Source organism: Xenopus tropicalis, chromosome 1 (genome assembly GCF_000004195.4).
Source record: "Xenopus tropicalis strain Nigerian chromosome 1, UCB_Xtro_10.0, whole genome shotgun sequence".
NCBI lineage: Eukaryota > Metazoa > Chordata > Amphibia > Anura > Pipidae > Xenopus > Xenopus tropicalis.
In genome coordinates this window covers 37,676,485-37,701,717 of record NC_030677.2, presented here as the reverse complement: position 1 = coordinate 37,701,717, position 25,233 = coordinate 37,676,485, and the positions used below count along the sequence as shown (strand labels likewise).

Sequence of the window (25,233 nt, the reverse complement as noted above, 5' to 3'; positions counted from 1 at the left end):
GACTAAGCTGCACACAGACCTGATCCTGACCCAACTGAACGCCAATGGGATGTATTTGATTGCCAACTGTGAGACAGACATGATAACCTATCATCAGTGCTCAACTTCTAACATGCATATAAATGAAACCAAATCCCATCAATGTAGTGAAAAAACCCTCCCAAAAGAGTAACGGGTAAAGGATGTTTTAGCAACAAAGAGAGGACCAACTTCATATTATTACCCTTGATTTTGGAAAGAGATGTTGGGAAGACACATCTTTTTGGCTGTATAGTATATGTTTTGTTTTAATCTAGTGGCTCTCTGAAAAGCATTACTATCCAATTAGATATGCTATGATAATAAAATGCCAGTGCCAGTACTTTTTACATGAAGTCATTTTTCACCTTATTTTTTACTCTCCCTTGGAAAGTTGGGGTTTTGTTTGCTCCCTTTGGTAGTTTGTTTTTCAGCAATATTTTTTTGTATTGCTGTAAAGATATCAAGTACATTAATAAGGGTGATGTACCAACCACAATCTAAGATACTGTAGATCTACATTATTATAATGAAAGGATGTTGAACTGCCTAACTTATGCTAGAGGATAAACACAGGCTCAAACTGCAGCACATAACATAGGTTAATTTTTTTGATAAATTCCTCATGCTATTCCTATTCCCCTATTGCTACCCCTAAACATTGTGGCAACTTTTTCCCTTTATATTTGTCAATACTTAAAGATGTCTGTAAATATTTTGTCCAGTATTATACCAAATTAAAGGCACCTAAAATAACGAAGGAGCTGCAGTTCAGAGTATTGATATAGAAAAGCATTTCTGGTTCCTTCAGATTGTTTGTTTCCATTTTACTATATTATAATAATAGCCATATCTTTTAGTGCATTACTTTTACAAGTTGAATTTAAATTGCAGAAAGTTATAAATCATGCTTATAAAATATTACATTTATGTGTGAGGAAGCCATAAATATCCAGAGACGGCTGTGAGTGATTGATGGCTGACACAGGGAGACCAGACGACAATAAATCAGTGTTTCTTATTGTAAAAGTCGGACAGGAGGGGCTGAGGACTGAGTTATAATACAGCATTATTTAAGGAAAGCTATTTTGTCACCTCATAAAACATCACCTTACACAAGGCTATATAAATATTTAATGAATTAAAAGATTGCCCTTGCTCATGCAATGATGTATGGACAGTCAAGATTCCAGTTAAAGGACTGAGGCTAAAGCATTTAGCAAAGCATAAGCAGGGACACATGAATTAATTAAATATGGATAGAAAATTAATTAAAAATGATAACAGCACCATACTGTATATTCCATCTGCGTGCCCTCTCTGTACCTTGTGAGTACACCTATCAAATCAAGAGTGGAATGAAAATGAGTGAATTGAATGTCAGATTGTGTTAAGATTAGGGTTTGATGGGGAGAGCAGAAATCAGTGCTGCTGTACTGAAACATCTCACAAAATACATACAGAAATGGGAACTAAAGCTTTGACAGATATGTTGATACTTTAATCAGCTTCTTAGTATTGTCTGTCAGGATTCCATTGGCAGCCAGAAGGGAGGATTTCTCTTTTATAAAATACCTGCAATAACTGCATCTTTCAAGCCCTGGCTATGTTGATTTGCATGAAAAAGCCATACATTTCCTTGTTGCTCTGTCCATTAAGGAGGACTATGAGTGAGTATCAGTGTGACCCAGGTGACAAGCACCCATAATGGCTTGTATAGATAAAAAGCCAGTTATGGGTACCTAGCTGGGCATTAAGATAAGTAGAACACATTTCTACATGATGTGATCTATTAGAGACATGGGCCTGGAAGCCCGTGTTGCAGACAAATGTCCATTCACTCATTCAAACATATTTTAGCTTTTTGTATAATGTTATACGATATATTAACCTTTTTTTGCAAGAGTTAATACTATAAATGGTTCTACGGTCTCACCTTTTACTGTATGTTTTCCTTTAGCACGGCCCTTAGGATGATTCGCCTTTTTAAAAAGCATTTTTTCCAGAGGTCATTAATCCAAACTAGCCTCTGTAACTAGATAATCTCTGACTCTAGCATGTGTTCTGTACCCAAATTTAGAACAGTATTAATAGAGCATGTTACTCTTTATTGTGGGCAGTGGAAATTGAGTGTTATTTATCTGGGCAATTGATTTGTGTAATGTCGTTCCCTCTTACATGTACAAGAAGTGAAAGGTATGTGGCAACAGATTTGAATTTTAACTCTTTTTCTTTGTTTTTGTTTCAAACTAACAAGAACTCATTTCTGTGCTGTGCAAGACTTGTGTTCTGCTTGGTATTCCTGTCATAAGTGCACAATACTTTTTCTCTGTTTTGGAAATGTTTTGTACTTGCTTTTGTTTTACGCATTTGCTCTTTATGTCTGTTTTATTCATTATAAAGGGAGTTTTTACAAGCAAGTGGATAATAGACCCAAAAGAGAGATTTGACATTTGAATTGGAGAACTTTAGCATTAGAATATTTTAGACTATTACAACATCAGTCAAACCTTGCAGTTTAGTAATTTTATTTTCCTTACTTAGGCTCATTGGGGCTTACACTGGGCCAATTTGTAACCCATAGCAACCATTCAGTGATTGGCTTTTTTAGCACCATCTACAAGTTGAACACTGAAAGCAAAAATTTGATTGGTTGCTGTGGGTTACTGCCCAGGTGCTAATCTGCCCAGTGTTTAAAAAAAAAAAAAAAAAATACTGTGTGTGAGAGTCAGTACATTATATTCATGTAGCGTAGACTCTTCTTGCGGACTGCAAGTCTTCATCTAAATTCAAGCTATTTTTCTAGACTAAGCCTGTATATAAAATCTAATGGGGTAACTTTATAAAAGATACTAAGTTTGCAAATATCTTATTGGTTGCTATGGGTTACTGCTCCTGGGCAAGCTTATTACATATAGGGGTATGTCAGGTGATTTATAGTAAATTAATTTTTTGACAAAAAGTCTCTCACAGCTTCAATGACTGTGTAGGGGAGAAGATGAAGTAGAGAGTATAAATGATAAAAATTTATTGGGAAAACTATGGCTAAATACACATATATATCTCAGTAAGTCTTTAGTATATTAATTTTACCTTATTATCTTATACAATGGGCACAAGCTTTAGTGGGCACATGGTGAATAACCGGGGCCATTGGGGCAACAACAGCATGTGGTCAGCTCAGTTATTTTGTTTGTTATAATATTGGCTGAGACTATACAGTTTTTTGGGTGGGGATTCATCTGTTTTCTTTTTCCTAAATATCTGTAAACACAAGCATTTGCCGAATCCAGAGATTGGCTGTTATGATATGATGAAAATGGCAGCACATTAAAATTTGTTCTTTGATATATTTATACGCTCGTGTCTGCTGCATTTTTATTAGATGTACTGCTCCTTTTGCTGTCAGAAACTACATCTGCAGAATAAATAGGTGTCGACTCACAGTGACAGGAATGACAGATTAAACATGTTTTTTGCCCTAATGTAATGTCAGTCTGCTACTTTCCTTTCCTTTTTCCTTATAATAGCTTTCTCCTGTTGTTGTTCCAGCATGGCACTTATTGAAGTTCCTGTATTTTCAAGTAAAATGCCTAAAATATTGAGTTGCAATAAGGCATGCATGTTTTATGTGCTGTTTCCTTCAGTAGGTCTTCTTATTTTTAAAGCTTCGTTTTCTAGGTTGACAAATACATTTTTCATCGTAAAACCTGAGCATGTTTGATAACTTGTGTTTCCTACAACTGCAAACCAGTTATTACTGTGGTTGAAACAGGCTTTAATATTAACAGTGTATGTAAATGACAGCAGGTAGTACTACTAAATGGCGTACAAAATAATATACAGTATGGCTGTAGCTTTTTTTCACATGTTGGTAACAAAATATGGGCAGGGTCAATCATCTGCTTAAGGACAGGGATGTAAGCTCTACGGGGCAGGGACCTCCTTCCTACTGTGTCTCATACCACATGGCACTTATATATATATATATATATTTATTTATTTATTAAATCACTTGTCCTCCCTGTGTGTAATTTTGTATTCTGTAAGCTTGTACAGCGCTGCATACCCTTGTGGCGCTTTATTAATAAAGCTATACATACATACATGTATAAAGCTGTTAGACCAATAATTACAGAACTACGAGCAATGAATTAAAACAACGTTCAATTTAGGTTGCATTTTGGAATGGTGCTGTGTGTGGTATGCACAAAATGGAAGGGAAAGTTTTATTGAGACATTTAAAATAATAAAGTTTCTAAAGAATATTTTAGTAGTGTTTGCATTTTGGTTACATATCACAGTTTCTCGAAAATACTATTAGAAGACACTGGGACAGCACACTGTTCACTACTTCCCATTGGGTTAAATTTGTCTTTAGATTAAAAGTGTTATAAACTTTTTCAAGCTGTATGACAATATATATGCCTTCTTATCAGGTGCAGACTGGCAACCTGTGGGGCTGCTGTAAGATGCCACAGACAGTCACTATTTAGTGGGTTGGTGGGGGGCTGGTGGGCCTCTGTGTATTTGAAATGTCAGGGCCTATTTTGTATCCCAATCCAGGCCTTGCTTCCTTTTATTCCACTTTCAGGCCTGCAACCAAAAATGCCATCTGGGTCACTGACTCCCCAAACACACACACTTAAGACTTTAATTGTATCAGTGCTCTTAATTTATTGCTTTTATTTCAGTTCAGGCACTTTGTTGTGCCTTTTTTAACTGCTGTATGATTACGTGGGTAATTAAACCATAGCAACCAGGTGGCTGTTGAAGTGCCAAGTCTGTCTTCCTCACAACAAAAAATTTAGATAATTAAAAAAGCATAGATAAAACAGTGTTGGGCTGGCCCACCAGGACCGGTGCACCCTGGTGGTCCTCGTGGGCCCCTCCGGCCCAATTTCCCTTAACTCAACCCGGCAACTGCAGTCTCTTACATATAAAATACATTGGTTGGTAAGGCAGTATGTGTGCAATAACAGATGCTGAATATCTTACATGTAAAAAAGTGAATTCTTCTGGGGTATTTTTTATACACATACATCTGAAATATATTGTATCTTTACTAACCAATGTATTACACAGATGTAGCCGAACTTAATTTCACCAATATTTCTCTGTTCTATTTACTTCTAATAGGAGTTGTCAGATAAGCCTTCTGTGAGACTGGAGAATGTAAATGTAGTTTTTGGCAATATTATAGAGAACTAATAACTGTACTTGGAAATATACTATTTGATAAGGCTGTCTAAGGCTGTCCTTTGTCTGTTGGACACGGGACAACATTTTTCAGAAATATAGTGAAAACCTCCTGTGATACAGGACCCCAAGGGGGTGCAGACCCAGGTGGAATTGCACCCCCTGTACCCCTAGTAGTTACGCCACAGCTGTTAAACATACAAACTTAAATGCCTTATGGCACCCAGAAGTTTTCACTGTGGATATTTACTCCACTTCCTATGTCCAGTACTACTTGGAGTCTTACTGGCATCCCATCCCTTAGCCTATGGTCATCTGTTCCAGGTGTGGGTAAATGATTCATTTCTTTTCTAGACAAGTATTCTAAATATACACTTATTTAGCTGCTGTATATGTATGTATGTAAACAACTGCCAATTTTATTTTTCAGACGAACAAGCTGTTAGCAATGGATCAGTTTGATGTTGATTTCTATCAATCAGATTATGTTATTGATGATACAACTCCAGGAATATATGATACAGGGACATTTGTTGAAAACAGTAGGTGAGTATTGATTGTACTATATTTTAAAGCCCTTCATTTTTTTCTTAAGTTCATAAGTTTTATGAAGACATTATTATGAAAATTCCCCTACAAATAATAACATTATTTTATAATTTTATATGTATGACTATATAATGTTTGCATTGATACTGGCAAGGCTAAATGATAACCTTGTGAAACTGGTATCCATTGGCTGCTGACTCTGCTACTTCAGACATAAATGACAGTTAAATGATAGGGACAGGGATAAAGAAACAACCTGACCATCTGATTCTGTCTGAGATTCGTCCCATAGGCCCCTATGAATGATTCGATCATTGGCATGGGATAAGTGACCTGGTTGAATTATTCTCTTTTACCATCCTGTTAAGCACCACTTAGTGGACAAGGTTCATTAATAACATTAGTTTCTGTCCCAACAGAGTTTACCTGTGTTGCCCCTGCCTTCATTATCACATTCACGCTACGGCAGTAGAGCACCTGGAGAAAATGCCAAGGGCCCAGTAGAGCTTATAAATTTCTTGCAGATAGTGCCCATACTGGAAGCAAACTCACCTATAGTAGGTAGAAGAAGATGCTTTATAATGTTTTATAACCTGTAAAAACACACTGATTGACATTATTGAGTTGCCTTTTGAGATAACCCTGGCCAATATTAATTCTGCAGGAGATAGTATTATGTCTGGAAAAATTACTTATGCTTGGAATATTGTGGGCTAAATGAAGCAGCTGGGCTTTGAACTCCTTGAGAACAACCAACTTCTACTTATCTTGACAGGTGAAATCCATTTGACTCCTACTATTTATAACCATCTAAAATGCACATAATCAAAGTCCTATTGAATTAGAATCAAACAAAGCAGAGCTGTAGGGACCCAGCAGTACATTGCATTTCAGTCATGTTGGTTAGCATACTGCTTGGGTCTGTAAAGCACATATATGTATGGGGTAAGGGAGATGTCATATTATTACTTCCCCCCAATCTCCTGTACAGTGGGGTGGGCTGGAATTAAAGGTTCCCTAGCCCCATTTTTAGAGGGTGAGTCATGGCCTGGACACCACTTGCCTCACTATTGTGCAGAAGGGATGAGTAGTTAAACAAGTGGGTTCTAAAGAGGAGGAGCATACTCTAAACCAGTGATCCCCAACCAGTGGTTCCTGAGCAACATGTTGCTCACCAATCCCTTGGACGTTGCTCCCAGTGGCCTCAAAGTTGGTGTCCATTATTGAACTTCTGGTAAGGAGGCAAGTTTTGGTTGCATAAAAAACAAGTATAATTGACAAATAGAGCTGTCTGTAGGCTGCCAGTCCAAATAGGAGCTACCAAATAGCCAATTATAGCCCTTATTGGCAGCCCCAGAAACTTTTTTCCATGCTTGTGTTGCTCCCCAACGCTTTTTCCATTTGAATGTGGCTCACGGGTATAAAATGTTGGGGATCCCTGCTCTAAACAATTTGCGATGAAGTATGGTTCTCATGCCTACTGTAGTAGTTCTGTACCCCTTCCATTCCATTCCATTCCAACAACTATTTATTTTTGTTGCATTTGATGTACTACAGTAAATACACACTGGCCTCAATATCCTACGAGCCTTCACCCTCTACTATATAAAGAAATGGGAAAGCAAGCAATTTAAATAAGTGATCTGGTTCTTAGCATAAGCAATGTCCAGCAATTAAATAGCATATTACATTTTAATTGTTTTTATTATTACTATTACTTATGTTTCTTTACCATTAATTCCAGTCTGCCAATTTAACAGTTGCCTGGTTGCTAGGGTAAGTAAAACCATAGCAATCAGTTGCTAAATTCCAGACTGACAAGCAGTACAGCAAGAGCTGAATAACTGAAACACTACAAGTCATAAAATGGAAAGCATAGTTGAAAATATCATTGTCTATGTTGTATTAGAATTGTAATTTTAGGTGAACACCCCTTCAAATGATAAGTAGATCTGGCACAGTATTTGTAAGCATGGAATGGTAGAACTTTCCAGCAATAGCGAACTCTGTTTTATTGTGACAAGGTATGGTATATCAGAAAAGGGTGTGTGTTTGTGTATATGATTCCTGATTGATATAGAATTACTTTTGTAATCCGTTGGCTTTTCTGATAGCAAAACAATTTTTAAACAAGGCTTTTATTTTACATTTTTTATGATGCTGTGAGGTAGCCTGACCGTCTCAGTTTGCAGAGCAGCGACTGGAAAATTGAAATGTTTCTTCTAAGACAGAATTTCTCAGTTTGTTCATTAAAGGAACAGTAACACCAAAACATGTATATATTTTAAAGAAATTAAACTATAATGTACTGCTGACCTGCAGTGGTAAAAGTTTTGTGTTTGCTTCAGAAACATTACTAGAGTTTATATAAACCCTGGTGTGTAGCCATGGGGGCAGCCATTCAAAAGAAGAAAAGGCACAGGTTATATAGCAGCTAACAGATAAGACACCATTATATTCTACAGGGTTTATCTGTTAGCTGCTATATAACCTGTGCCTTTTCTCCTTTTTTCCAGCTTCAATGGCTGCCCCCACGACTACACAGCAGCTTATTTATATAAACTATAGTAGTGTTTCTGTAGCAAACACCCCAGTTTTACCAGTGCAGGGCAACAGTACGTTATATTTGAATTACTTTAAAACACTTTTATTTTTTGGTGTTACTGTTCCTTTAAACCCTTCTAAACCTATAAACATTGCAGGTCATTTTAACATGTAAGTTAATGAAAGCAGTTGGAGAATTATATAGTAACATTTGGCTGAAATTCTTAATTTCTGAGCACTATGTTATGATTGCCCTGGGATAAACAGAACAATTTCACTGTTCTGAATAACAGGGCAAAGGTAGTATGCCTCTCAATTATTATATTTATCCAGTTCCTTATTTACATTATCTTGTAGTGATATGTCTAAATCGATAAAATCAATAAAAGGTGCGAAGTTCTCACTCCAGGTTTTGCCTTGTAAGAGGCCTGAAAATATGTACTGAAAAATATATATATGTTTTTTTTCTATATGTTTTAGCAATTAAAGAGTCCCACTATCTGTTTTTTTCTTGGCGACAAGAGACATAATGAAACAGTTCAATGGAACAGTAACACCAATAAAAGGTAATGTATCAAAGTAATTTAAATATAATGTACTGTTGCCAAATAAGCTTCTATGTAGCCACGGGGGCAGCCATTCAGGTTGAAATAGGGCTATTGTAAATAACAGGTTACATAGCTTGAATGGCTGCCCCCATGGCTATGCAGCAGTTTATTTATATAAACTATAGTAGTCTATCTGAAGCAAACACACAGCTTTTACCAGTGCAGTACATTATATTTAAATTACTTTAAAATGCTTTTATTTTTTGGAGTTACTGTTCCTTTAATGGGGTGAAAGTCTAGTATCTCATCTCGTATATACTATGGGCTTTCTGTTCTCTCTCTCTCTACCCCAGACAAAAGAGCAGTAATAATGTTTTTCCAAGGTTGGGAAAATACATGGATGGATGAAAATTAGATACAGATACAGGTATATCAATGGTTACTCTGAAAATAATTCTGGTTATACTCAGCCATCACACACTTATTACCCATATATTTTCATCTGTAAAATTTTCTGATGCAAGGTATCTTTACACGGAGGATGCAGGCCATCTGAGCTTTGCTGCACCAACAGCCCCTGGATATTCACTATGGGGCCACCAAAAGTTGGTTATGGCCAGGGGAATTTCCTGTGATTTCCTGTTGGTATCAGTAATTAATGTATGTATCATATCAGTATAGAAGAGACTGAGATATATTTTGTGTGGGCACAGCTTTTTCATGGGGAACCATACCTGCATTTGAGACCCCAGTTCCACTGTTTTCTACTTTAAATTGAGCCATTTTTCTTTTTGCATGTAAAGGGGTTAAAATCTTATTACTTGTTCCCTTCTCTCTGTAAGCTCTAATGGCAGGTCCTGCAGTTTAATTTTCATCTGTACTATTATGTGTATGCAGTGCTACTGGTATTTTCTGGCTCAGTGAGTTGCGCCTATAAAGCTAACACTAAACACTAAATACTGGTGTCAGAAGTTCAGGGAAATCAGATGAGTTCCCAATGGCCTGATATGGGTATTGATCATGGGCCCCATGAATAACAAGACTGTAGCATAAAGATGACACTTTTCTTCCTATATTCTATTCCTTATTATTGTGTTATGTTTACTGCAACATATGGAATGTGTTCACATACCAGAAATAGGCATGTCACTGTGTAAAAGGAGTAGCGCACTAACCTCCTTAAAGGATTGGTGAGAAAACAACCCCATATTAAGGCTGCCATGGAGGGACCAGGGCAATGTCATTAAACAAATGCAGCTTATTGAAATTCATATAAGGATTATTATCATTTGTACTGACAGTACTATTTTTTTTATCCATTTAGGCAAAGTAAAAATGACTTTTCACAAGCTGGCACATTTTCCGCTATAACGCATCACGCTGGAGTCCCTTATGAACCTGCCTACAGCCCATCATTTCATTCTGAGCAAAATCAACATAATGAAAGCTTTGAAGATGAGCCTCCTCTTTTAGAAGGTGATATGTAAGATCTATTCTGTCACAATTCCATAGCTCTTTGCCTCCTTACACTTTTTTGTTAACAGCTGATGGATTGCAGATTAGATATCCCTGCCCTACATCATTATCCATAATTGGGGGCAGATTACTCAATATAATATGCAGTATAAGCAATTTATCAAGTGTGACTCAATTTGTCCCATCCTGGGGGCTGTAGTTTAGAAATTTCCACTTTGACTGCAGTTTAAGCCTGTTGTGTACATTATAGGGGTTATTTAATACGAGTGACAGACAACTTCAGCTGTAGTTTAGTTACAAACCCATATTTACCAATAATGTGACAGTTGAGGGCATGAAGTATAACATGGAGGCAGATTTATCCAAATTTAGTTGGTTTTTGGTGTTGTGTAATAAAAGAAACTAGCATTTACTGGGCAGCTGTTTAAAGGCAAACATTTTATAGGTTGCTAAGGGTTACTGCTCCTGGGCAAACTTAGTGCCTTTTATTACATATCATGAAAAATCACGATTGTCTAGTTATTTATTAAAAGATCCGAATTGAAAAAGCAGACCCGATATGTGGCGAGGCCACAAAGGCCAGCACAAATTTAGATGCGACATGTCGTCCAGCCGTATATGGAGAACTGGGGTCCAGCTGCTCTGAAGTTTTTGTGCATCCTTTCCTTAGTGCTCAGTATGTGAGATAACTGGATGCGCACGTGTACAATCCTGAGCAAGGGGAGGGGGGGCGACCTCTGGGTGCTGTAATTAGAAATCCAGCATTGCATTTTCCTATGAACCTTTGCGAACTTTATGAACAAAAAGAAACCCTAAATACCTCTAAAACCACAAAATAAATAAAAATTGTTACGATTTGCCTAGGACAGCTCTCATTGACTTCTACATGACCTGAATACTTTCCCAATAGATAGTTTATATAATATTTAGTGGCCTAAACTGGAATATATATTTTAGTGTAGGGACCCATAGGGTTAAATGGCCCCTATGGCTTTAAATCTCTACAGGTTCAGTTCCCTTAGTTGCTGGGTGGAAGGGAATGTATCTAAGTGAGTTCATTAACATATGTATGCTATTGGTTAGCAGTTATGATGACCACTTCCTGCCTCACTTTGGTATAGTGCTGGGAGAGGAGTGGCACCTTCAAGTTTGCTTCCACCTGAGAAACAGGGTGGATGTGTGCTGAGAGCCCAGGGCATGGGCCCAGGTCCAGTTGACGTCGGGGAACAGGGCCCCGTGAATGAGGCATTAGATAGTGGCAGGTGTAGCTCCCTTTATAGTACACTCTAGAAGTGTAAGGCAGTTAGAGTTGAGCTAGAATGAGCAGTTCTGAGCTCCTACATAGGACTTGCAGTTTTGGAGGTATCTCTCCCAGGCCACATTGCCTGTAGTGTAGGGATCCAAGTGAATAGGGAATCAGGATAGAGAATTCCCTGAGGGATCCACTACAGGGTGTGTCGCAGAGGGGACGTGAGATTCCTGCCAAGTCTGTACTCAGGGGAGTGTCAGTCTGTATTACACTCTGTATGTGGTGTTGCCTGTACCACTGGCCTCTGAGAAGCTGTATTGTGAGCAAACCCTGTGGATGTTCAATAAACACTTATTATTTTGTTATTTGCAAGAACCTCTGGCGCCCTCTGTTTTAATTTTTCTGCATAGCAGCAAGAGAGGTGTAGTTGCACAAAACCCTCACCTTCCTCTTCCACTTAGCGAAGGCCCATTCTGGGTAAGAGGGTACAGTGTAACCCATGTTCTACTGGTACTAGTCTGGGAAGGCAGCTATTGAGCTGAAATAGAGGTTACATCAGTATATATTGCCCTTTTACATCTTTTTTTCCCCTGAGCCACCATTTAGTGATGGGCTGTGTGCTCCCTCAGAGATCAGCTGACAGGAAATAATGCAGCTCTAACTGTTACAGGAAGTAGTGTGGTATTAATAGACAGAAATCTGCCCATTATTGGCTGATGGGGCCTAGCATGTATGTGTGCCTTGGCTTGTTTGTGTGCACTGTGACTTGTATGATCCCAAAGAGTGGCTCTTAGTACTTAAAGGAACAGTAAGGCCAAAAATTAAAGTGTATTAAAGTATTTAAAATATAATGTACTGTTACCCTGCACAGGTAAAGTTGTGTATTTGCTAGAGTAAAAGTACTACCGGTATAGCTAATATAAATAAGCTGCTGTGTAGCCACGGGGGCAGCCATTCAACCTGGAAAAAAGGAGAAAAGGCACAGGTTACATAGCAGATAACAGATAAGCTCTGTAGAATACAATAGTGTTTTATCTGTTATCTGCTATGTGTCTGTGCCTTTTCTCCTTTGAATGGCTGCCCCCATGGCTACACAGCAGCTTTGTTTATATAAACTATAGTAGTCTTTCTGAGGCAAACACACCAGCTGTTCCAGCACAGGGCAACAATACATAATATTGTAATTATTTTTATACACTTTCATTTTTTGGTGTTACTGTTCCTTTAAAATTGCAGTTTCTATTTAGGATTACCCAATAGCACATACTCCTAAAATAGTATATTTTTAGAGTTCACTAAGTCTACTTATGAGTGACTGCAACTTTCAAGGAAACTATAAATACCTCTTAAATGTAGCGTCCTTCTATATAAATGTGCTGATGGCTGTCAAATGTGTTTTAATCTGAAAGCAGCGGCCACATGTAGTACTCACAGAGATGTATTGTGCACTCTCCTGCTTGTGTGGTCCATCTTTCATAAAACTTCTCTTAGACATATTGCGCTATGGTCTTGGCCTTGTGTGTGTCTGTATATGTGACATTACACTTAGCAGGCAAGCAGGAGATAATGGTTATGAGGGAGACTAAGTTGAAGTTATAAGTTTACAGCAGCACAGTAAATGCAGTCATTAAGAGCAGAAAGAGGTGGGTAGAGAACGCATTAGCAGGTCATGGAAAAGTGAAGCCACTTAGGTTTTAATGTTCTCATGATTAGTTTTAATGGCCCATCATACGTATCCTGTTCCTGATTTCATTTAATATATATATTATTTTTCTTTCATTCTAATGTATCATACTACTATGCTTTTTAAAAACCAGTCTTACGCAAAAAAATGTATCTAATTTAGCTAATAATTTTTGGCACTTAGCACTGACAGACTGGGGAATGATGAAAGGAAGATCACAGCTGTAAATGAGGGAGTATAAAGGGGAGCTAGGTGGGAGCCAATGTAAAACCGACACCCTTGTTTATTTGCAGAAATAGATCGTATTATTAAGGTTTGCTAACTGCTTTTAGAAAATGATATTGGTGGGCAGGTAAACGCAACTGAATAACACGTAATAGTTAACTTAATCCAGATATTTCCACTACAGGTATGGGATCTGTTATCCAGAATGCTCGGGACCGGGGGTATTCCGGATAAGGGGTCTTGTAATTCGGACCTCCTACCTTATGTGTACTAAAAAAATTATTTAAACAGTAATTAAATCCAATAGGATTGTTTTACCTCCAATAAGGATTAATTATATTTTGGTTGGGATCAATTACAATGTACTGTTTTATTATTACAGAGAAAAAGGGAATCATTTTTAAAATGTGAATTATTTCATTAAAATTGAGTCTATGGGAGATGGCCTTTATGTAATTCGGAACTTTCTGGATAATGGGTTTCTGGATAAGGAGTCCAATACCTGATTTTTGATATAGCAGATAAATACAGCACTACTTTTGCAGTTTATTTGGCAAGAACACAATGGTTTTTAGACCCTAAGCAGAGACATTTCTGCAGGTAAAGACCAAAAATATCATTCAGCTTTTGCCATTTTAATTGCATGCGTATTCACACAAATGGCAGTGCAGGGTGGGCTGGACCAGTGGAACACCAGGCCCTTATGGCTCATGGGCCCACCGACTGCCAATGGTCTGCAGTGGGATCAGTTTGCAGAAGCCGCAAATTTCCAGCATTAATGAAAAGATGTTGTTTGCATCAGGGGGGTTCTGGCATTAGTGGACCTCTCAACTGTGGCGGTGGGTCCTTGAGGTGGTGGGCCCTGGACACCCTAATCAGACACTGTTGTAGTGGTTTATATAAAGCTGCAGTAAGTAAATCTTCAAATATATCAGCTGTAGAATGTTATTCTATGGGTTACTATACTAGTGCAATGTTTGTGACTTTTATGTCTTTAATCTCATTTTTACTGTTTTTTAAATTATCACAGAGCACGAGTTTTTGCATCACCAATGCACTGAATTATTTTAGACATGTTATTTGTTTGAATAATGAGTGTTTTTTTTTAAAGATTTTAAATATATGTTCTCTTTCTGTTGCAGAACTGGGTATAAATTTTGATCACATTTGGCAAAAGACTTTAACTGTTCTGAATCCATGGAAACCAGCAGATGGCAGTATTCTTAATGAAACTGACCTGACAGGACCTTTGATTTTTTGCTTTGCACTGGGATCAATGCTCTTACTGGTATTGTCCAGCATTTTTCAACATAACATATAATTTGTTTTCCTATTGTTCCTTGTAGAATGCTTCAGAATAAATCATGTATATTTATAATTATTTATATATATATATAAAGCTGACATATTCCTCAGCATTTTACAGGGATTACACATCATTCACATTAGTCCCTGCCTAAATTGAGATTACAATCTAACATACCTATTACATTTATGCACAGTAAGGTAAATTTTATCAGGAGCCAGTTAACCTGCCTGCATATATTTGGGAGTGTGGGAGGAAACCAGAATACCCGGAGAAGCCCACACAGACATGGAGAGAACATGCAAACTCCTTGCAAATATTGACATGGCTTGAGCCTAGGGTCCCAACCAGTGGTGAAACTACTCTGCGCCAGGCCCCCCTCTGCAAAAACATTTATACTTAAAAATAGAGAAAGCAGATCCTGCAGTCCAGGCCCCCCCCCCCCCCAACCCCCCTGGGGTCTGCTTCCTCTGTTATTATGCTGCCGCCCTCAGCACTGCAAAGAAGCTGTGTGTATTTTTATCTCAAGCTCCTCCTTGCAGGTCCACCATTTTGTAGTGCAGAGACCTGTGAAACACACCCAGAATAAAATGCAGCCTGTGTTTGGCAGTGCTCCATTAAAAAGAGGTGGGTGGAGGGAGGCCCATAGATGTCCCCCTTCTACCCCCTATTTGAACGTCATTTACACATGCAAGTTAAGGGGGACGTGTGGCCCACATCAGGACCCTGTCCATTTTATCTTTGTCACCAAAGGGTGGGCTCTTGCTCTTGTGCCCCACAGGGTTATAAATTACCCCTTTTGTCTATTATTGAGCAAATCCTGTCCAAGTTCTAAAACTGCTTAGTCAGTTTCACACTTAGGTGCCCATGCTGATGCTATTGATAGTGACTGATTTTTGGAAGTGTCATATGTATGCGGGGAAATGACCATAATCACAGCTAGTGTGTGTGTAAAATCTATTGACAGGATTTAATGCTCTCTGGCAATGAATGCATGTCTTTAGGATACTTCAATGTTTATTGAGCTGTGTAGTACGTACAGCTGTGCTATTCAAGGGCCTGTCCCTGAAGGCTGCACTTTAATATGCCCAAATAAAGCAGGGCAACGTCTGAAAAACAATTACATTATTGGAGAACTAAACCTATCATAGACATTGGAGGGAATTATTAAGGCAGAGCACTGCTGTTTAAACTGCATAACGTCAGTATAATTGGCTAATCTCTCAGCATGGCCACTTATTCCTTTATTTAAAATATTTGAAATACTCCTTTGTGTGCTTACTTATAAGTAGAGATAAGAGTTCCAATCGATAGAAAGTTTATAGCAGGATTCATATCTGTTTCACACCAAATCTTCACAATGAAATTTCATTCAGGCCATAAAACAAGGTTGCCCCTTGCCCTATTGCCAACACAAGATAGTTAAGCATGGAGGGTAAGAGGGGCATCATCCTGAATCAATTACAAAAAGAAATAACTAAGGCCACTACTGGATTCTTTTGTATGCAGCACAATTTTTTTCCTTCTAAAATCATTAATTTTCAACTTTTGTCTTTCTGCCCTTCAGCCAGTTCTCTGCTCATAGACAGATTTACTCTCTAGGGCAATTTTTCTGTATTTTATTCAAAATGTTATGCAACAATGAGCATTATTTGTCACCTTTAGATGACCAGTGCTTCACATAACATTAGGTTTCTGATTTGGTTTGACTGCACACAATCAGTCAAATGCTGGATATGATATATACATTATATTTAGTATTATGGTGTAAGTAATTAATACCAGGGTCAAACATTATGCATATTTGGGTGCAAAATTGACACCCATTGGTGTGCTATTCACTGTGTTTCTGCTTGTGCACCAATGTACCTGAGTAGTAGAGGGACAGTGGCAAAAACCATGACACCTTATACCCTTAGAGCCCTATTGTATTTTCCCTTTGTTCAATCATTATTCTACCTTATGGTATATTCATTTTTGTGCCACACTCCCTTATAATTCAAGTTTTTTTTAAACTGATCTTGTAACCTTTGAACAAAAGAAAACATACATACACACACATAAATACATAAATATATATATCAGTCCTTGGAGTGTCTGCACTCTAATGCCAAAAATAATTATATGGCGGGGTATACAGCCAAATTAAATGTATACCAAAATTATTTCACGACTGGCACACCCTATGTAAAAAAGCACAACTTAATTGTGAACACATTGCACAAAAATATCAATAAAAACAGGCATATAACAGGGTATACTGTTTCCAGTATGAAGCCCAACAATACACATGTGAGAGACACAATCATATAAAGACAATGTGTGGGGATATGAGGCATTATGTTATTTGTTTCCATTGCTGAACCCTTGTACATATTACAAACTACGAGTCAGATTATTTTCAGTGAGAAAACATATCTGGAATTGAATTAGGGAACACGTTTTTCTCAACAAACTGAATCTGTCCCTATATGTTTTCATTTAGTGGGGGATCTATGCTGAGATATACGTTGTACATTCCTATACCTTTTGGATAGTGTTCCCTATATACAAAAGACCATAAGGACAACTTATAGATACAAATATCAGCCACCAGCCTGTCTCCTTTGTCGGGAACACAAATCCTTGTCTCACTTATCTACATTGTACACAGGAATTTTAGGCTTAACCAAAATGGTCCATCTTATCTTTCAATGTAGGTAGAGTGCTGTTTGGCACCTTAAATCAATATTTAAAACATGTGATTATGGTTACATAATTAAGTTGAAAAAAGACCAAAGTCTACCATCAACCCTTCCAAGCAAAATATACACATAGACCCATACTGACCTATCTATACACTCACATACATAAACTATAAATACCAACATCAATACTAACTGTAGATATTAGTATCACAATAGCCTTGAATACTATGCTTGTTCAAGAACTCATCCAGGCCCCTCTTAAAGGCATTAACAGAATCTGCCATTACAACATCACTAGGAGGGGCATTCCCCAACCTCACTGCCCTCACCGTGAAAAACCCCCTACACCGCTTTAAATGGAAGTTCCGTTCCTCTAATCTAAAGGGGGGGCCTCTGGTGCGCTGATAGAGATGCCATGTAAAACAAGCTGTGCAGCTTACTGAAGAAGCATCCATAATGTTTGTTCTGTTGTTTTTTTGTAGGCAGGCAAGATTCATTTTGGATACGTATACACAATGAGTATCCTTGGGTGCCTGGGAATCCATGCTTTATTAAACCTGATGAGTATTACAGGGGTTTCATATGGATGTGTTGCCAGTGTCTTGGGTTACTGTCTCCTGCCCATGGTTATCCTTTCCTGCTGTGCAGTCTTGTTTTCATTACAGTAAGTACTGCAGACCTGATGCCATTCATGGGTGACAAAGTGATAAGTGTGTGGGGTTATATACAGGTTATATATATGGGCTTCCTGCTGATGCCAATACAATTCTTTCCCGAACAATAGTTTGGGGGAGGGGGGGACAAGCCATGGTGAATATTATTAAATAGGTCTCAGTATTCTTTCCATATAAAGTCCAAATAATTAATGTAGTTTTAATGTAGATTTTCCCCTGTTACGTATTAACTAGCATACAGAACTAAGCTGTGTGTGTGTGGGGGGGGTTCAATAGAGTGTATCATCTTTGAGAGGAGAGAATTCTGATCCTCTCCTGCCAGGGCACTATAACTATTTCCATACAGTATTGTTCTAATTACTTTCTATAATGTAACAGCATAGTAATAATGCTCTCTAGAAAGCAATTGGATGTGCTAGCCCTAGAGATTGACTGACGTGGAACCAGTAATCCTGTCATGCCAGTTCAAACGGTACTTCTGCTGCAACCAGGACTGGCATTTCTCACAATCTATAGGAGTTATAAATAAAATAAAGCTACAATAATATTTACAAATCCATTTACATTTTCCTCACAGCTATTCATGTGGTTGTTTTTGCATTTTGACAAATTATTTCTTGTGAAGCATCTGGAGATGCACATCTTATACACGCCAATACAATTCGGACATGCAATATCAAGGGGAAAAATTATTTTGCCAACACATTTATTATTTTGATTTTCTTTTTTTTTTTGGTTGATGCTAAAGACAAAATGTTAGGTCTTATATCTGTAGAAATGAAAATAATTACAGTATGTCAAGTAAATGGGAAAAATACTGTGTCTACTTCCAGGCAGTGTTATTCCATGGTTACTGAAGCAAATAAAGTACTATCTTGCATAAAAAAGGCCATTGACTCAAGGGATGAAAACATAATTTTGCCTTTTTATAGACCTCTTGAGTATGCAGTGTAGTTTTGGGTTCCAGTCCTTAAAGTGATACTGACACTAAAAAACTACTCTTCAAAGTATGAATGTACATTAAAAGTTAACTATAGGTCACGCTGATCGTTTTTCACTGTTTTTGTGAGTAATTGTTACTTGAAGTTCCTAAACCTGACTGTTTTGCCAACCTGACTGTCCCTTCCCAACCTGTCAGTTATAGCTTCTAATGCTAATGGCCTCCTGCTGCACAAATATGGCCGCCCCCTCATAGAGGAACATGGGGGTCAGATAGGTAATGTAAAAGCATTGGGCAAATACATTCAAGGCAAAATTATAAAAAGAATGCAAAGACAATGTTATGATGGATGTATAAAAGTTTAATTTCTGGTGTCAGTAGGATATTAATGAGCTGGAGAGAGTGCAGAGACTGCAACTAAACTGGTTAAGGGGATGGAAGATTTAAACTATGAGGTGAGACTGTCAGGGTTGGGGTTGTTTTCTCTGGTAAAAAGGCGCTTGCGAGGGGACATGATTACTCTGTACAAGAACATTAGAGGGGATTATAGACAGATAGGGGGGTGTTCTTTTTTCCCATAAAAACTACCAGAGGCCCCCCCCCTTTAGGTTAGAGAAACAGACACTCATTTGAAGCAGCATAGGTGGGTTTTCACGGTGAGGGCAGTGAGGTTGGGGAATGCCCTTCCTAGTGATGTTGTAATGGCAGATTCTGTTAATGCCTATAAGAGGGGCCTGGATTAGTTATTGAACAAGCATAGTATCCAAGGGTATTGCGATAATAATATCTACAATTAGTTTTAATGTTTGTATATATGGTTTATGTGTGTCAGTGTATAGATAGGTCAATGTTGGTCTACTGTCTATGTGTGTGCTGGGTTCACTTGGAGGGGTTGAACTTAATGGACTTTTTTTCAACCCAACTTAACTATTTAACAATATGTAACTATTTGTATATATCTGTAATAAAAATCTGAATATGTATGTATGTAATGCTCTTTTATTTTGATACTTATATATATATGGGGCAGTAGTATACAGTATACTGATGTAACTGTATAAACTGCAATCGTTTTTCACTGTGGCTTCTTTATAGAAAGACATTTGAACTAAAGTTTATTAAGTTTCTTAATGTGTTTAGCTGCAACAAATATTTTCCTATTATTTAGAGGGTTTGACATATTATATTTATCCTGATAAAATAGGCTAATTTAGTCAGATGCCCCAATATTGTACTGTATATTGGCCTGCTTTTTAATCTTCATAACATGGCCGCCTGCACTGGGAGAGAGCTCTTGGTGTGGCCTAGCGCCGGTGGGGACTGCTTTAAAAAAAAATATATATATATATAGTCCTCCAGAAAGCACTCACGGCATAGATATCTCAAAGTTAAATTCTTTATTCGGACATAATGTCCAAATAAAGAATTTAACTTTGAGATATCTATGCCGTGAGTGCTTTCTGAAGGACTATATGTATTTTGTGGGTCAGCACCCGGCCGTTATTTTGATTGGTGAGTGCAGATAGTGGGACATTATATATATATATATATATATATATTTTGTTCTTCCCAACTACTGATGAGCGAATTTTTTCGCCAGGCATGGATTTGCAGTGAATTTCTGGATTTTGACATTGGGGTCTCCTCTGTGAAAATTTGCCGCATAAAAATTTGCTGTGGAAAAATTGGGCATGGTCTCGTAAAAAAAATAATAATGCGGGCCCCATCGAAAAAGGATGGTTGACAACAAAAAGACGTGGGCGACCAAAAAAGACGCGGGCAACAAAAAAAAAATGTGCCGAAAATGCGGTTTGCAAATTTTTCACTGCTTCGCAAATTTTCTTGCCGTTTCGCAAATGTTATGGCAAAGCGAAACGGGGTAGATTCGCTCATCACTATTGAGAACCATAGTGTGGGCCCTATAAGTCCACACCTCTGATGGGGGAAGCAATCTTAGCATGATAGGTGCCCTTTAAGTCTGCTAAAAATCATTTGAACATATTACATAAACCTTATAGGATTGTTCGGCCATGAATATGGGTTCATCAAATACAGGCTGCAGTTTTATTACTACAGAGAAAAATGAATCATTTTTAAAAATTAGAATATTTGGTTTAAATGGACTGATTGGGAGATGGTCTTTGGGCATTTCTAGATAAAGAGTTTCCAGATAAGGGATGGCATACCTTCATTTCATTAATAATGTTAGAAATGTATTTTTACCAACTAGATTTTTCTGTTTTTGGAAGATATATATACTCTTAGGGGGTTTTGATGTTGTGATATTTCCTGGCATTTCAAGTCAAGATGATTTTACTGGGATTAGAAAATAAATAGGAAATAAACCATTGTGTCTTGCATTGTCGGTAGACATATAACATATGTTATTTGTGTAGTGTAGCTTATCTGTTTTCTTGCGGTTTCAGCTAAAGATCTGTATCTTAGAATGAATTACTTTTTTTCTTGCTGTAGATAAAGAAATGGGCCAAAAGGAGATTATGTAATAAGATTTCATGTCAGCAAACTGTGGTTACAGATCCAGGGTTTTCTGATAGCAGAGGGATTAAATGTTATTTATATCAGACCACACAGATTAGAAAAAGCATTAAGCCATTTTGCTGCTATCACCAGACCATATAAGCATGTCACATATAATTCCCCCTTTTGACACTGATCCTTTCTAAAGCATATTCTTTACTGTATTTTGTAATTATTTCTGGGAGCAAAGCTAGAGCATTTTTGTATTTACCGGAGTGAATAATTTTTGATGCACCCATTCCAGTGCAAAATCTAATAATGAGAACCCTTATGAAGAAAATACTATAGAAAGATATTATGGTTGCTCTGTACTAATGTGAATATATAACATATGGAGATCAATAACAAGTGCATTGATTGCTTATATATACTGTGGGTATTTGTGAATGCAGCACAGTGGTATGACCAGAGCTGTATTTACTAGCAGCGCTAGACCTAAATAATGCCCTAGCCTAGTAGGTTTATGTATATGTATAAAAAAGCACTAAGTTTTCCCGGGTGCAATAACCTATAGCAACCAATAAGATGTTTGGTTTTTGCTTTTAAACAGGTGACCAGTAAATGCTACCTATGGGTTACCACACCCGAGCAAACTTAGTGCCTTTTATTACATATGGGGGTAGATGACTTTGGACTGTTGCCCTGAATATGTGTTGGATATAATCCAGTTTTATATGTTCATATACTTATCTGATCATAGTTCTTCCGCGGTGCCCACTTCTAGTGTAAAAGTCCATAGTGGTACTAATGTATGTTAACTACTAATGCTTGCTTATTACACATGGTCTCCCACCACACAGACATGCAGAGGTGTTTGGCTTCGGCAGGTAAAAGGTTATACTTTCTTATACTCCCAACTGGCAGCTGGATTGAGGAAGGGGAAGGGAGTAAAAGGTTCTGCCCACAAGATATCCACAACTGCTAATTAAAATGTAAGAAACAATTGATTGGCACACTCACAGGAACAATGTCAATTGGTGCTGGGAGTTATAGGCAAGCCACATATTAAAAAGCATCTTTTATTTGCAGGTTGCACTACAACTACTCTGTAGAATACAATGGTTTTAGATTCCTGTGTAAGAACGAAACTTATTGTATTCTAAAGATCTTATATGCTATGTAACCTGTGCCTTTTCTTCCTTTTCTGTGTGAATAGCTGCACCCATTGCAACGCAGCAGCTTATTTATATAAACTGTGGTGTGGTATATACAATACCCCAAAGTCCTCAGCGCTCTTGATAATGTTCCATAAAAGTGTGAAAAAGAATCCTCTATACTAAAACCGTGTGCTTGTAGTCTTGCAGCTCCTCCTCAAAACAACCCCTTTGACTGGGTCCCAAAAGCTTTTGTAGATGTGTTATTTATATTAACGATATGTTTCAGCAAGCACAGAACTTTTACCAGTGTTGGGGAACAGTACATTATATTTATCATTTTTTGGTGTTACTGTTCATCTAAAGTGGGTTGTTTATTTACTACAAAAATGACAAGTTAAAAAATAGGATTTGTTTTTGAACTGGTTTTATGTTGATACACTGATACAACTGTTTTTGTTTCTTACCTGAGTAGGTCATGGTAAATTATTTCATGATAAAAATGTGGATTTATTGAATCTAATTAACAAGATTGTCAGTTTTCCCCTGAATATTTATTTTTGTTGATTTTCAGGGGAATCATTGGTACAGTCCTGGCAGCTGCCATAATTGGATGGTGCAGTTTCTCAGCATCAAAAATGTTCATCTCTACTCTGGCAATGGAAGGACAGCAGCTTCTGGTCGCCTACCCCTGTGCTCTCCTCTACGGGCTTTTTGCTCTTTTGGCTGTTTTTTGATTGGTGTGATCCATCAATTCCTCAGTGTCTTAATAAAGCAAGGTGCATGATGTGCAGTTCTGGGGAATTCCTGAACCAGCACAAACCTAAGACAAGGTAGCAAGTTCTGCAGTATAAAGTCATTGCTTCTTTTGGTCTCTCTTTTCCTCTTTTTTATTCTTTTTTTACAGATAAAAAAATATGGGAATATCATGATCAAACACTGCACAAAGTGTCAACAAAACTAACTAAAAATTGGAATAATAGTGAAATGTTAAATGTTACTTTTCTTCATGTCACATGTTATGGCTTCACACACCTGATACATCCCATGGGCATGTGTGAAAGCACAGTTGTGGTGTATGCCATTAGATATGGCTCATAAGTCTAATTCAGTATTGCTGGATGAAAATGTAGTGAGCTGTGCGTCTTTGAGGTCATCATGCTCATTCCCAGACATTTACCAATTTGTGAACCCCAAACACTTTTACTACATCTAGAATTTTTGTTCCCCACCGCCAGGCCAGTGCTGGGGGAAAATGAATGCTTGACCTTTGGAAGGAGCGCTCCTTGTGCAATATTCAGTAAAGCAATTCTTTAATAAAGTAATCATGCACTGTGCTGTAACACGTTTTGTACCAAATACAACTCCCAGCACCTCAACATGTTTCCCACCTAACTAGCACTTTATTATCAACAGCATATGATTTACCTGAACACAGGGAAAATTAGAAGAGTTCTAATGAATTAAAGAGTTCTGGTGAGTTTTTATTCGCTTTTATTCTCAAGGCACTCTTAGACCTGATGATGTGTCAGCTTACCACAGGAACCTAAGATGGAAGCAGCCCTTCTCTTGCTTAATGCAAACACAAAGCCAACTTGTGGTTTAAAAGGTTTAATGCAATTCAGTAATTTGCAGTGTTGAGCCACAATAAAACCTTAAAGGAGAACAAAACCTTGTTTATTGAAACAATGCAAAAATGTTCTATATTACCCCCCCCACACACACACATTAAAAGTTTTATTGTTACTACCTTATTCACACACTCTTGCCTTAGAGATTGTCACTATATCATAGTTTGTGGCCGCCATTTTATTTTAGCCACGTCACTTCCCCAGCATTTGAATGCTACTGCACATGCACCTCCCTTGTTAATAGAAATACAATTAATGTTTTCTGTTTTAGAAATTAGCTGATGTTATTACAGACCTCAGTCAGACAGATCCAAATGCTGCTTTGCTTTCTTTGCAAACTGCTCCTCCACTCGCTTTCACTAAAAACAAAAGCAAGCGGAGGGGCTTAAAGTTTCACTTTAGGGCATCTATATAGCATACCTCCCAACATTTTGAAAACGTAAAGAGGGACAAAAACAAATACCGTGCGCAGCGCGGCAATTTTTTTTTTACCACGCCCATTTTTGCAATCACACCCCCTAAATACCACTCCCATTTGACTAAATTTAACATATTTCTAGGGGGTTTGGGGTCCTGTTTTATGTGTTATTACAGTTTTGCTGAAAAAGGTGAAGTTGCCCTTGAAGCTGCAAGTCTCAGTTCCCCTAACTGAGAATTACACGTAGCAATTTTCGATCTTTTGTGTGACCATTGGTTGCACGAAAGATCGTTCCCACCCTCCACAGACATTCGGGGCTGAATTGTCAGATTTGGAGGTAGAAACAATAGGATTTCTACCTTCTTCTGCCGATTCAGCCCTGAACGTAGATTTTGCTCAAAATCTTTTAACCCGCCCGATCGGGTGATTGTCGAGCTGCCATACACGCACCAC

The 25,233-nt window shown here is 37.8% G+C and overlaps 1 protein-coding gene across 1 annotated transcript; it reads left to right on the top strand.

Moving 5' to 3' along the window:
* The first annotated feature begins 2,118 nt into the window (after positions 1-2,118).
* On the top strand, positions 2,119-23,971 carry yipf7 (Yip1 domain family member 7). The gene is made up of 6 exons (XM_002933464.5): positions 2,119-2,214; positions 5,648-5,763; positions 10,183-10,334; positions 14,635-14,780; positions 17,968-18,149; positions 23,306-23,971. The coding sequence occupies exons 2-6, from the start codon at positions 5,666-5,668 to the stop codon at positions 23,466-23,468; spliced, it is 741 nt and encodes a 246-aa protein (XP_002933510.2). The 5' UTR covers positions 2,119-2,214; positions 5,648-5,665; the 3' UTR covers positions 23,469-23,971.
* Positions 23,972-25,233: the final 1,262 nt, after the last annotated feature.

Bases quoted from the DNA above. Each gene is read 5' to 3' on its own strand.
- yipf7 (XM_002933464.5), top strand. From the start codon at position 5,666: ATGGATCAGTTTGATGTTGATTTCTATCAATCAGATTATGTTATTGAT. The intron at 14,781-17,967 runs GTATTGTCCAGC...GTTTTTTTGTAG, and splicing joins TGGGATCAATGCTCTTACTG to GCAGGCAAGATTCATTTTGG. The intron at 18,150-23,305 runs GTAAGTACTGCA...GTTGATTTTCAG, and splicing joins GCAGTCTTGTTTTCATTACA to GGGAATCATTGGTACAGTCC.